The sequence below is a fragment of the Rhinatrema bivittatum genome, chromosome 5 (assembly GCF_901001135.1).
Source record: "Rhinatrema bivittatum chromosome 5, aRhiBiv1.1, whole genome shotgun sequence".
Lineage (NCBI taxonomy): Eukaryota > Metazoa > Chordata > Amphibia > Gymnophiona > Rhinatrematidae > Rhinatrema > Rhinatrema bivittatum.
Genome location: NC_042619.1, coordinates 353,196,972 through 353,210,766, shown reverse-complemented (window position 1 = coordinate 353,210,766; position 13,795 = coordinate 353,196,972). Strand labels below are relative to the sequence as shown.

At 41.7% G+C, this 13,795-nt stretch overlaps 1 protein-coding gene across 5 annotated transcripts in view; it reads left to right on the top strand.

The window, feature by feature from the left end:
- The window catches only part of TMCO3 (transmembrane and coiled-coil domains 3), a 71,729-nt gene that overhangs the window by 2,784 nt on the left and 55,150 nt on the right, over positions 1 to 13,795 (top strand). For 4 of the 5 annotated variants that reach the window (XR_003857151.1, XM_029604635.1, XM_029604637.1 and 1 more), the window contains exons 2-3: positions 883 to 1,042; positions 10,770 to 11,325. Coding sequence is in view for 4 of the 5 variants with exons in the window: in XM_029604635.1 (XP_029460495.1) it covers positions 10,876 to 11,325 (450 nt within the window). In the remaining variant the exon portion in view is untranslated. The remainder of the gene's footprint in view (positions 1 to 882; positions 1,043 to 10,769; positions 11,326 to 13,795) is intronic. The other variant, XM_029604636.1, reaches the window with a different exon arrangement.

Below are 13,795 nucleotides of genomic sequence, written 5' to 3'. Positions count from 1 at the left end.
GCGGATTAGTCTAACTTCTGGCATGTTCTCCATGATCAGACAATGTTTTGTGTTCATCAGTCGTTGTTTGGTTGATATGACTTCTTATAACCAACTCTTGCTTTACCGAAATGCCTTGGTACCTAAGTATTAAGTCAGGTGGAAAGTCTTTCTTTCTTTCTTTCTTTACATTTTTTTACTTTCTATTTTAAAGGTAAACATACACAGAAACATTATACAATTCAATAAACATTGTAACAACTGAAATCTCCCAGGTTGTGCTTTGCCATCCACATTGCACAGTGATCTCTAAAAGTGACCCTGGCTTTTGGAGCTTGTAAAACCCATGCGTGTAACCTGGTTTCACTCATCCTATGGGCACTGAGGCGAGGCGTTCTGGAAGGCGGAGTTTGCATTGAGGCGCATTCTTCTAGCTTTTAAAAAGTTTAAAGTGAGCTACGGCCTCCGAAGAGGAGGTGTAGTTTTATGTGAGTGAATGTGGTGCATGCCTATCCAATGAAACTAGTTCCAAGGCGACCTTACTCGCGTCAGCTCATTTTGGAGAATCTACGTGTATGCTCTCGCTCCCTTTCCTGTGAGTCTTTGTAGCTGCTGTAGGGTGGACAGTGCGGTGTGCCATGAAACGTGTGTGCTTAATGTAAGTACTGACGTCTACCAGTCTGTGGAGGTGAAGGGGGGTGGTTCGGTGCAGGAGACATAGTTGCCAGCCTAGCAACAAATCACTAATGGGCGTCCATTGGCGCCAGCTATCCCTGTGATCTGCAGGAACAGGGAGCTGGGGCACCAGTCGCACTCGGTGGGGGAAATGCTCTGAAGATCTTGATCCAGTCACGGACTGGTGCGAGTTCCGCCTCCTAACGTACTGTGCTCTCTTTGGAACAGGTACTCTCTTAGGCCCGCTGCCATCCCAGGGCAGGAGCAGGGTGGGGCTTACCTGGGCGTCATGAAGTTACTGCTATTTCTTGCTACAGCTGCTGACCTCCCAAGGCAGTGCGAGATGGGGCTCCAAGAGAACCTTGGTATGAGTGCACGACAGCTGCAGGTAGGAAGAGATGCGAAAGAACGCTTCTGAATTTGCAGCTGTTTTAAAATAATGTTTGTGTTTCTTATTGTTTGACTCTTTATAGTAGATATTAGAAAAGAGCAAAAGTATGTTAACATCTCGGTAAACTGGATGCTTCCAAAACAGATTTGGGATGGAGTTATGTAGTCTTTGACTGATTTTAAACTTATTGACCTAGTTGTCATCTTGTATTTGGAAGTAAAGGAGAGATGCATAGGAACAGTTTTGGCACTGGTTTGCTGCTGTGTCTGGCCTGGTAAGATGAAGCCCAAACCCAGATACAGTGCCACTGAAAAATGGTAAATGTTACTGGACAATATTGCAAATATCTGTAGCAGCAGTGACTTTGCTTGCAGTTCTTCCGACTGATTAAATATTGCATACATTTTTATGGTGATTAATGATAGAGGAACGGTAGAGAGAGGTTAATTAATCTGATCATAATTAAGCGTGACTAGATAGTAATTGGACAGACTACATGCTGTACCTCTTCCTTGATGGCAGGTTTGCGTGTAGAATTAAAAAACGAAAGCTCACATCTTGCACATTCCCTGCTCCAAGCAGACGGAGTGGGATAGAAACTCCTGTTTTTCAGACTCAAATAATAATGATTAGTGTCTGAAGTAGAAGAAAAAGTATAAAGCTTGATTTTCTTTTTCCACTGAAACATGAGAATTTGGAATGTGATGGGGACATTTTTCTCATGCAGGTTGCAGCCTCACCCTCTTAGTGCTGGCTAATTATGAACTGCTTGGTAAACATTACAACAGGATTTCCTGAGTACAGCTTGATGATTTTTTTGCTTTCTTACCTTGTATTGTTCCTCTGTCTGATGAAAGCAGTAGGCCACTTTGCCCATAACTGTTAGAAACGCTTTATGGCAATGTAACTTCTGTATTGTGATACACTCCAGAATCTCCACCGGTTTGTTGTCCCGCAGATGAATCTTGCATTCCAGGAGCAGTTACCCTGTTGCCTGCTCTACTTCATTAGTGAGCTAAGGGTTGTAGGAACTGGCTACCTCTAATTTGCTCAGAAAGAGGATTTAATTTGTGTACCCCAATTTTCCAGCAAAAATGCTCCTGAGCAGGTTACAAAATAAAAACATAATTTTAAAATAAATAATGTACAATCAACAATGAAATATAAATCCTATCACAATGTAAATATGCTACAGTAATCAATAAAACAGTCAGAACAACATAAAACTACACTTAAATACAGAATAACTCTAGATAAGGCAAATGGATCTGACCTAAAATGTATCATTGTACCCTGAAATTACAAACATATACAGACACAATTAATGGATGAGTCAGCGCAGCAGTAAGGACAGAGCTGCCCTGTAATTTGACATGCCATAGTCATGGTGTTTCTCACCCTTGTTGCACAGTGTCTCTTGCTTTGACACACATTTTCCGCCATTTTGTCTCCTGCGTTTTTTTTTTTCTTGTTCTGTAGTTATGAGAAACTGCTTGTATTCAAGTTTGTCCTTTTTAAAATGTTCTATTTTATTTTTGAGCTCTTAAATGGACTGTCCTGCAGCCCTTTTGGAGTTCCTATACTTCTCCCAGAAATCCCCGTGATGTTTTTGTCTAAGTACACATGTTCTCTTCTGCACTTTCACGGTAATTTCCATTGGGTTCTAGCCACCCTTTCATCAAGAGGATTGTTTTTTATGAACAGATCCTGGTTCCTAATTTGGCATTCCCACATTCAGTTATATGCTGGTAAGACAGATCACTCACCTGAAACACGCTGGGTTCTCTAAATAGTTTGTAGATTTGAAATGCCTTTAGATGATATAACTTTATGTAAATTCCCCACATTGTTTGGTGATTGCTATATTCTTTATAATGTAATTACAACCAGGTTGTATTATTCTTATATAATAATAGTCATAAGAGGCTGTTGTAACATTAAGGCTTTGTAGTCTGATCTATGTTGGATTTTCTTATTAGTACACTGTCTCATCACATAATGTCTCTCTCTCTCGATACGTAATTTGTAAATTGCATATACATGTGACAAATATTTTCTTTTATGTGAAGAGCTTTCATTCAGGATACCCTTGTTATTGATAAACTGAATATCCCTGGTTTCTTTGTTTGTAGGGTCAACATTTCTAATAAGTAAAATTTAGATTTCATTTGAATGAAAATGATTTTTGTATTATTGAGTCCCTAAGCTTTTTTTTGTCAGCAGCAAAGGTTAGAAATGTCAGGGTCACATTTGCATAAGTGGCATAAAGTTTGTTTTTGATATCAGCCAATATGTGCACATACTGGGGCCGACGCAAAAAAAAAAAAGAGCGCGGAAAGCGGACGCTGAAAAGTCAGCGCCCGCTTTCCTAACGTGTGCATGGTACCCGCAAGGGGGGGCGCCATGCTATATTATAATTAGGGGCTCGTGTTAGCAAGGAGGCGCTAAGGTCGCCTCCTTGCTAACGCGACCCTGCGGTTACTGGCGGTTTGCCAGTTATGAAAACTCATGCCAAGTTTATCGGTGTCTGTTTTCATAATGCAGCCGGCCGGTCATGAAAGCCGACGCCGAGCATATCAGCATCTGTCTTCTTAATGCGGCCGGCTGAAATTTTTTTTTGTGTGTTAAACTTTTAAAAGAAGTAACGCCTGCTCCAGCCAGGCGTTAATAGCTGAGCGATAAATGTGTCTCTGAGATGCACATTTATCTTTTTGCATTTGGAGTGAATGAGTAAAGCCTCCTTCACGTGCATTTGCATGTGATGAGCGCTATCCCATTCACTCCGCGAGCGACTGTGGGTTATACAGTGCGCTCGGCTGAGCGCACTGTATTGCATCAGCCCCATTATCTTTCTTATAGATTAGTCCTTGATGATTTGTTTCGTCCCTTCCCCGCCAAGACAGGAAATCTTCCCATTATAGCGGGGCTGCTCAAAATCTCACACTGGTAAGCAGGCCTCTCCTCAAGAGCTTCCAGTGTTGAGAACAGGCTTTCCCATAAGATGATGAATTATTCTTCTCCGGGGGAAGTCCCTTAATGACTCAGAAGGAGGGGGGAATCATTCAGTCAGTTGCCCTCATCATTGGGGTTGGGCTCAGCAGGAGGAAGATTCTATGGGGATTCTTTCAGATCCCCTTCAGACCTGTCTCAGCATACCTCTTCTCTGGAAGATCTCTGCTACCTATGGTTTTTGGGTAAGTTGGCAAAGATGCTGTCCATCAGCATCAGGAAGGAAACATACCTGAAGATGTTTTCAAGCTTCATCATTTTTCAAACTCTGTCAGGCTCTGTGCAGCAGAATGACCACAAATGCCTCAAGGATTTGCAGTTGAGGTTGTAGCAGATGCCAACTTTATACGTTCCGGAGCCCAAGAAGCTAGACCAAAAATATAGGATCTAGACTATTCCGAGTTTTGAGGTGGTCCAATTGCCGCACTACCTTATGTGGATGGAGCCAGCTGGTGGAAGAGGCTAACGGCACTTATGATCACTCTTAGCATGTCTCCTGGAAACATCCAAAAGTGTTGGATGCATGGGGGGGGGGGGGGGGGGGGAAGAAAGGTCTTTAAGGTATTCATGATGTGCACCCGGATTTCAGTTCATCAGCTGTACACGGTGCAGTGTTTGCACAAATTCATTCAAAAGTTGAAACTTTTGATGGAACCTTCCACCTCATGACAGCTGGGCTTCCGACTAGCAGTAGAGATGCGAAAGAATAGAAGCCTGAATGCTCATATGGTTTCAACAAGTGGCCTTTGTGAAGAGGTGCATGATTGTTTCACACATGTATCCTGTACAGCTTGTTCAGTGACAGAATTCAAGAGACAATGGCTCCTTTGATTAAGAAGCATCAATCCACCCTACAGTTGTTGTCAATTGAGTTGGCCAACTGGCTTCTGCCCAACACCAGCACTTTTCCTACAAATGTCAGTTTTTCCAAAGACATCCCTTTCGTTCTTTTCAATGTCATCAAGCTCCTCCCACTCTTCAGAAACAACAGCTGCTTGTTTGAGGTTGTTAGAGGGAAAGGCATAAGCTGAAAGCTCAGCCACAGCCTAAACGTAGGAGCAGGTTTTGATGTCTTTGCGACCCACCTCATCTGGTGGGGGAAAGGGTATGGTCCTTCTTCCCAGAATCGTTACATCTCACCAAGGATTTGGTAGTCCTAAAAATTATGGAGCATGGCTACCGCTTATGCTTCTCTTGCCCTCTTCTAAAGTGTAGATTTCAGTCTTCATCTCCGATCCTTCTCAATTTGCCCAGCTTTAACCGTGAAGGTCGTCACTCGTTCATCAAAAAGCAATCAAACTTGTCCCTTCCCAGGAGTCTGGCCAGGGATTCTATTCCCAGTATTTCATAATCCCCAAGAATTCAAGGGGATCAAGACTTATCCTGCCTTTGTGGAGGCTGAACAAGTTATTGGTTCAGGAGAGGTTTAAGATGAACTCCTACAGATGATTCTTCCTTTCATTCAGCTGAGGGATTGGATGTGCGCTCTGACTCTGAGAGATGCTTATGAGCAAATTCCCATTTACCTCGCCCATCAAAGGTTCTTCAGGTTGGTGGTGGAGGATGTACACTACCACAAATCACAAAGAGGTCCTGCCCTTTGGCCTCTTGGCATCCCAGAGGATGTTCTCAAAATGCCTTACTGTAGTGGGCATACAGTTTTGTCAGAAGGGAATGTGCATTTTCGCTTACCTAAGCGATAGGTTGGTCACAAGTCCATCTTCATCAGGAGTTCTGGAGGCTTTCAGAACGACTCTCCGTCTTCTCAAGTCCCTCAGTTTTCTGGTCAACCTCTGCAAGTCCAGTCTAATTCCATCTCAAAGAATTCATTTTATAGGAGCGTGGATAAACTCGCTGCAAGAAAAAGTGCTTCGTCACATTGTTGATTGGCCGAATATGGTCTTTCCTCAGCAGGAACAAACATTAGTAAGGTTGGCTGTGGTTTTCTTGGACACAGGAAAACCACAGCCATGCTTGTGGCAGTGCATTTGGTTCCTCTGACTCATCTGCATGTGCATGGCCTTCAGTGTGCTCTCCCAAGACAGCATGTTCAGTTCTATCAACTGTTATCCCACCAAATCTCTGTGGCTCCTGAGCTGAGAGCATCTTTTTGATGTTGGATGAACCAGGAGGTTCCAAAAGTAGGTCTCTCACTATGCATTCCAATGCATCAAATGACCCTGTCTACTGATGCCTCTACCAAGGGATGTGGCAGGGACCCAAAAATTACGGTAACTAAGGGAAAGCCTTCTGAAAATCGATTTTCTGGAACTGAACCATCCTCTATACTCTTAAGGGCTTTCTCTCACCTTTTTCTCAGTAAGAGAATCTTGATCCAGACGGACAATCAGGTGGCCAATTCTATATTACCAGGAGGTCACAGTTTCATATGCCCTCTACCAAGAGGCCCTCCAAATCTGGTTGTAGGCCAATCACCACAATGCCCATCTCCTAGCGACTTACCTTCTAGAATCCAAAATATGTTGGCAGATTGCAGGAGAGTGCTTCAATCATATGAGTGGTCCTTGGATTAAGGGATCATGGATTTCTTTTTCATTCACAAAAAGGTCAAAGTTCTGCCCCATGCATCTGAGCAGCTACAGATCAGCTCCTAATGCTTCTGTGCTAGTCTATACATACCTGTCAATTCTTCTTATTGCTAAGACTGTCCAGAAGATCATTCACAACAAAGCAAGGTTAATCCTCATAGCATCAGCCTGGCCATGGCAAATATGACATCTATATCTCATTCATCTGTCAGTCAGCCTGCGATTGTACTAGGAGTGTCTCCAACTCTTGTCCCACAGTAGGATGGCAAACTCTTCCATCTGCACCTTGCACCTCTGACCCACACTGCATGGATGTTGAACGTGCAGTAGTGTCCTCACTCCTAAATGAGGTAGAGGACGTGCTGATTAGCTAGAATGTAGGATCTTCTGTCTGAAGACAGTTTCAAATGGAAGAGGTTCTCGACATGGTGTGGAACCAGCTGGATCCCTTCTCTTGTGGTCTCCTTGCTTCAGTTTTACCTCTTGTCCTCGGGCCTTACTACCTCTTCAATCAAAGTTTATCTCAGTGCCATTGTGGTGTGACACCAGCAGATGGAAGAAACTCTGATATTCCTACAACCTTAAGAACATGCCATGCTGGGTCAAACCAAGGGTCCATCAAGCCCAGCATCCTGTTACCAAAGGTGGCCAATCCAGGCCATAAGAACCTGGCAAGTACCCAAAAATTAAGTCTATTCCATGTTACCATTGCTAGGAAGAGCAGTGGCTATTTTCTAAGTCTACTTAATTAATAGCAGGTAATGGACTTCTCCTCCAAGAACTTATCCAATCCTTTTTTAACCACACCTATACTAACTGCACTAACCACATCCTCTGGCATCAAATTCCAGAGTTTAATTGTGCATTGAGTGAAAAAGAACTTTCTCCAATTAGTTTTAAATGTGCCACATGCTAACTTCATGGAGTGCCCCCTAGTCTTTCTATTATCTGAAAGAGTAAATAACCGATTCACATCTACCCGTTCTAGACCTCTCATGATTTTAAACACCTCTATCATATCCCCCCTCAGCTGTCTCTTCTCCAAGCTGAAAAGTCCTAACCTCATAGCTGAGCTGTTCCATTCCCTTTATCATTTTGGTCGCCCTTCTCTGTACCTTCTCCATCACATTATATCCTTTTTTAGATGCGGCGACCAGAATTGTACACAGTATTCAAGGTGCGGTCTCACCATGGAGCGATACAGAGGCATTATGACATTTTCCGTTTTATTCACCATTCCCTTTCTAATAATTCCCAACATTGTTTGCTTTTTTGAATGCCGCAGCACACTGAACCGATGATTTCAATGTGTTATCCACTATGACGCCTAGATCTCTTTCTTGGGTGTAAGCTCCTAATATGGAACCTAACATTGTGTAACTATAGCATGGGTTATTTTTCCCTATATGCATCACCTTGCACTTATCCACATTAAATTTCATCTGCCATTTGGATGCCCAATCTTCCAGTCTCACAAGATCTTCCTGCAATTTATCACAATCTGCTTGTGATTTAACTACCCTGAACAATTTTGTATCATCTGCGAATTTGATAACCTCACTCGTCGTATTTCTTTCCAGATCATTTATAAATATATTGAAAAGTAAGGGTCTTAAGTTCACGAAAGGACTATGACTTTCCAAATCTCTGGTCAGAAAACCTCCAGTGCCTTGGGATCTCAATGTTGTCCTAGCTCAACTCATGAAACTTCCTTTCGAACCTCTCAAGTTAGTTCATTTGAAGTTTTTTACCTGGAAATTGTAGTTACGAATGGCTGTCATTTCAGCATGAAGAATAAGCAAACGTCAAGCTCCAGTTTATATTCACCACACCTACAGTTTTTTCCATTATAGACTGGTTCCGAGAACTCCCCCTCCCCCCCCCCTCCGAGTTCCTTCCAAAAGTGGTGCCTGTGTTCCACATTAATTCTTTCCACGACCACGTGCGCACAAAGGTGAATGGGCTCTTTACTCCTTGGACTGCAAAAGAAGCCTGGCCTATTGCCCAAAGAGGACTCCACCTGGCTGTTAAGGCTCAACTGTTTGTGTCTTTTGATTCCAATAGATTGGGAAGGGCAGTTGCAACAATAACTTTTATTGGCTAGTGGATTGTATTGCACACAGTTAGGCTCTGTCAAGTCTCATCAAGCAAGACATTTGACAGCTGTCACTTTGCACCTTCACGTCCCACTACTATGTGGATAGCATATTCTGAAGAGTCAGTAACTTTGTTCAAGCAGCTCTGTGCAGCCTGTTCATCCAGTAGTCCACTCTCCATTCGTTGGGGCTGGGTTTTCTTTAAATAATTGCTCTGCTGTGCAGCTCTCAGCTTGGGACTCCCTATGTGACTCTATTATTTACTCGTTCAGGTAATACAAGGACTAGAGATTACTATATGAAGTTAGCAAGTAGCACAATTAAAACCGAAGAACTTTTTTTTTTTTTTACTATTTATCCTTTTACATACATTTTCAAGTAATTACTGGAAAGGAAACATGCTTCTACTTAAATTTACAGAAATCAAATAAACCTATACAGAGTCACAAAATAATCGCAGATAAGTACCACAAATATTTTGAAAAATTACAATTCACATATCAAGCCCGCAATATGGATCCAAGATTGTCGCCACCTCAGGAAAATATTTAACAAATATCATGGCTAGTGGAGTACAGCATTTTTAAATGAAAGATCTATAGTAAAGGATTTTGGAGCTAACACCACATTCTTTTTGTTTGAAATAAAAGAAATCACTTGAGATGGCTGGGAGAAAAGGTGAAAAAACACCTTGGTGCTTAACCAAGCACTTGCACGGATATTTAAAAAAAAAAAAAAAAATTAGACATCCGATTTCTACCACTTGTGGTTTTAACGTAACTTGTTGTCGCCTCTTCTGTGTTTGCCTCGAAAGATCGGGGAAAATTTGAACCTTATGTTTCAGGAATAAATCGGAATGATATGAAAAGTACCTTTTCAAAATCCATTCCCTGTCTGCTTCCAGCAAAAAAGTTACAATTTAAAGTTGATAGTATAGCTAAATGTTCATCCGACTGATCTAGCACAGCAGAAATGGGTTTCCTGGAAGTTAGTATCTGAACATCCTTAACATCTGTTTGGTCAAAATATGCTTTTGAGATAATAGGTAGTGTTTCTTCCGTGATTTTCAAAATTTCTACCATATATCTTCTCCAAATTTCCTTGGGTGCAATATTTCCTTGGGTGCAAGTTTTCAATTTTTGGATGCAAAAATTGATTTTCCTTTATTAGTTCATGTTGCATATTTATAGCACTTTCAGTTTTCACTTCCAAGAAACTGTAATTTTTGCTTATTTTCCACCAGGCCCTTGTCAGTTGCTCCCAGTCACTTATCCAATTATTCAGCTTCTCTAGCAGTGCTAAACATTTGCATTGATTACTTGGATTGCATCCCATAAAGTTTCCAGGGAAAAGATTTGAGGCCTTACCAGCTTATGATATTGTCCATGACTTTCAAGGCTGGAGACTCATGGGGCCTAAATAGCAGCACTAGCTCCGACTGAGCAATCAGGGGGAAACATTTTTTCATTTTGCATTCGGATGTTGTTAATTCCTGAAATGGCTTTTAATTAGCTGCTTCTACAATTCCAGATATAAGTACGTTGAGTCTCTGTTGTGCTCAGTCTGCTTCAGACCTGTCAACTTCAAACTGAGCCACAGAAAGTATGAACACAACATGTTCAACCTCGGCTTGCGCTTGGACAAGATGGTGGTCTGAGAAGTATCAAAACTGCAAGACCTGAAACACATTGGGACAAAAAAAATAAAAAATAAAGGAGACTCGGGGAAATAGATCAAAAGAATAGACAGAGGCAAGACCCAGAAAGATTAATAGTTGGAAGGATTTGCTGTAGACAGAGTAGTGCCCCATTCCAGCTGCTCCTCTGATTGTGTTGATGCTGGACTTCCATGATTTGCACTAAAATATAAGCGAGCAGTGTGCTGTTAATCAAAGTAGGGTGGAGAATTTAAAGCTGGTCTCATGTTTTAAAGTCAGATTATACGGGGAACGTAAGAGAGAGCAGACTAGTAGAACTGCTGTAGTCCAGACTGCTATAGAGGGAGTCCTAGAGTCATATGATAAGTTGGTTTTTTTTCTTTTTGTCTGATGGCATGGTATTTGTTTTTCAGCATCAAGCGTACTGAAGATGCCAGTCCAGTGCAGTAGCAGTCTTTGGGGCTACCATCAGATGCGTGCTTAGCTGTTGCCCCTTTGCTCAGTGGCAGTGATCCTACGATGACGGCAGTTGCGTATCGTTTGCTGCTATGGAGCTTCCTGCTACTAATTCACTTTGAGTGGGTAAAAGCCACAGAGCTAGAAGACCTAGCCAAGCACGCCATAAAGCTTCACCGTGGGAAGGGTGCCGCAATCGTACAACGAAAGCGATGGCTCCTAGACAACTGTCGGAAGCTGTCGGGCCTCCTTCATCAGAAGAACGTAGTTCTCAACAAGCTGAAAAATGCCATAAAAGCCGTGGAGAAGGATCCTGGGGTGACGGACGAAGAGAAACTTTTTCAGGTGCATACCTTTGAAATTTTCCAAAAGGAACTGAATGAAAGCGAGAACTCTGTCTTCCAGGCTGTCCATGGCCTTCAGAGGGCCCTGCAAGGAGATTACAAGGACGTTGTCAACATGAAAGAGAGCAGCAAGCAGCGCTTAGATGCATTAAGGGAAGCTGCAATAAAGGTTTGTGTTTTTTAGATTTTACTAACACACATTCAGTTCAGTTTAAACAGTTTTGGTGAGATGCTTGGGCTCCAACAGAGGGCTGAAGCATGTTTACACCTACAGTTTTCACCAACTATAAACTGTGAAAGGGGAAAACCTTATTACTGTAGGTAGCATATTGGAATCCTGCCAAAACATATTGGGCCCAGTGTGCGTCCTTATTCAGGGGACAATACTGGCATGTACACAGTATGAAACTACCAAGCAAGTGGAGGAGAAGAAGAGACACACCAACGGATGTACACAGAAGGCCCAGACTACTAGGTCTCTATTCTTTATGATTGTTCACATGGCCACTTTTTCTTATGACCTTCATAATAAGGGGGCTCATAACACAAAGCCTTGTACACAATATCTTAAAAAAAAAAAAAAGGTAGATGCAATATATGTTAAGCTCCGTCAAATACTGGCATGTTCAAATGATCAAATCTTGCGCAGTCAGCTCATTTGACAGATCTTGCATCTACACATTTGAGGTTGTTTAAAGGGGGTCTTCATCTGCAAACGTTTGCTCGGGGCCCTGTAAGTGGTTAAAGCAACCCTGGTTCATATCTATTTTTTTTTTTCTGCTCAAATAAGGAAGTCTAAGGTAGTTTCCTTCATTTTGGGTTACTGCAGAAGTATAACTATGTCTTTCAGACGTGAGGGGCAAAGGTTAACATAAGAATTTCCTGAGCAGTTGGTGTTGCACTGATGTAGTTCATTACAAGTCGTTTCAGGCCGCGGACAGGGGCCTACTGTCTCCTGTGCTAGTAGAGCTCTCTTTGTTACTCTTGCTTATGCTCCCTCTCTCGTTTCAGTGCTTTCACTTGAGAAATGACTTAATGTTCAGTCATGATGCCCTCGTCAAAGTTTCATGACTCTCTCTCTAACGTTGTACGATTAAAGAGTAAATGCTGACTCCGTTTGCAGTTTGGCCATTCAAAGTAATCTGCTGGTACTGTCAATATTGGTGAAACAATTTTCTCTTGGATTTTTCTTAACCTGTAAAATGACATAAAGTGTTAGGATCCCCCAGCCCCAAAAAAACACAACAGATCATCACTAGAGGAAAGTCTGAACTTGCCAGGCTAACCAAAGTCAGGAAGAAATTCTGTTCTAACTGCACACCGAGCCAGCTGACGTTTGTATTTAAGAGCTTTCTGCAGCATGCCGCCACGTTAACACATTCTTCTTAGCCAAGGCCAGCTCTCCCGGGCACTGTGGATTAATTACGTGATGGATCTCCTGTCCACCAGCCCCTGGTTATGATGTGCTGAACGGCCTCCGTTTGATACCAATAGGCACACACACTACAGAATCGCACGTGCAAGGAAGAAAACGATCTGCAAACACAAAAACTTAAAGACAAACTAGTATCAAGACCAGCGAGATGAAAAGAAATGCGCCTCTTATTTATTTTATTTATTTGTTTTTTATATACCGACATTCAACTTAAGTCATCACATCGGTTTACATATAACAAATTAAAAAAAGAAAAGGTTACATTGTGATAAATAGTAGAGAGTAGATAGAAAAAAAAAATAGAGGGCGAATTAATTAAAGAGGAGGGGAAATAAAGTATGTTTTGCAAACAGAGTGGTGAGGATGATGATCCTTCTTATTATGATGGCTATGCTTTCTCAAAGAGCCATGTTTTTAATTTTATTTTTTTTTAAAGTTTGTGATGATGGCTCAATGAGAGAGCGCGTTCTCTTGTTGAATTGAGGCGGGTTAATTTTGGGGAGGTAGTTGCAAGGAATCCAATATCAGTGGAGTGCAGACTTCTCTTGGGGACTTTGAAATGAAGTATCGTATCCCTCCATTTTGTCTCGTTGTTGTATAAGGCCTTAATCCTTTTATGTTTGATGTTTAATCCTTCTGCTTGAGCAACAGCTGTAACTTTATCATGTTCTCAAAGGGGTCAGGTGGCATTGTATTAACCCCCGCTACTGTGCAAGTTCTCAGTGCTCAACCGCTATGATTTATTTATTTAAAGTTTTTGTATACCGACATTCGTTAAGAAAACATCACATCGGTTTCCATAGAACAATATAATTGCGTAATCTGCAAACCGTTATGATGGCTCTACCGAAAATCCAACATGCGACTGTCTTGAGTTTTACTGTGCTCAACTGCTGTGATAATTGCATAATCTGTAAACCATTATGATGGCTCTACCGAATAACGGTATATAAAACTCTACAAATAAATAAATAATGCAGACCTTACACATGGATAGGGATGTTCATTCATTTTGCTACTTTGCACGCTTATGGGGGTTTTTTTTAATGTACATAAATTTGTATTTATTTATGTACCCCCCCCCCCCCCAGCATTTTATGCATATAACAAAACAAGAAGAATCCAATGCCAAAAAAATCCAGTAAAATGAAACTAATACAATTTTTCCCATGCACACGCCAACATTTGGATCTTCACCAAAATG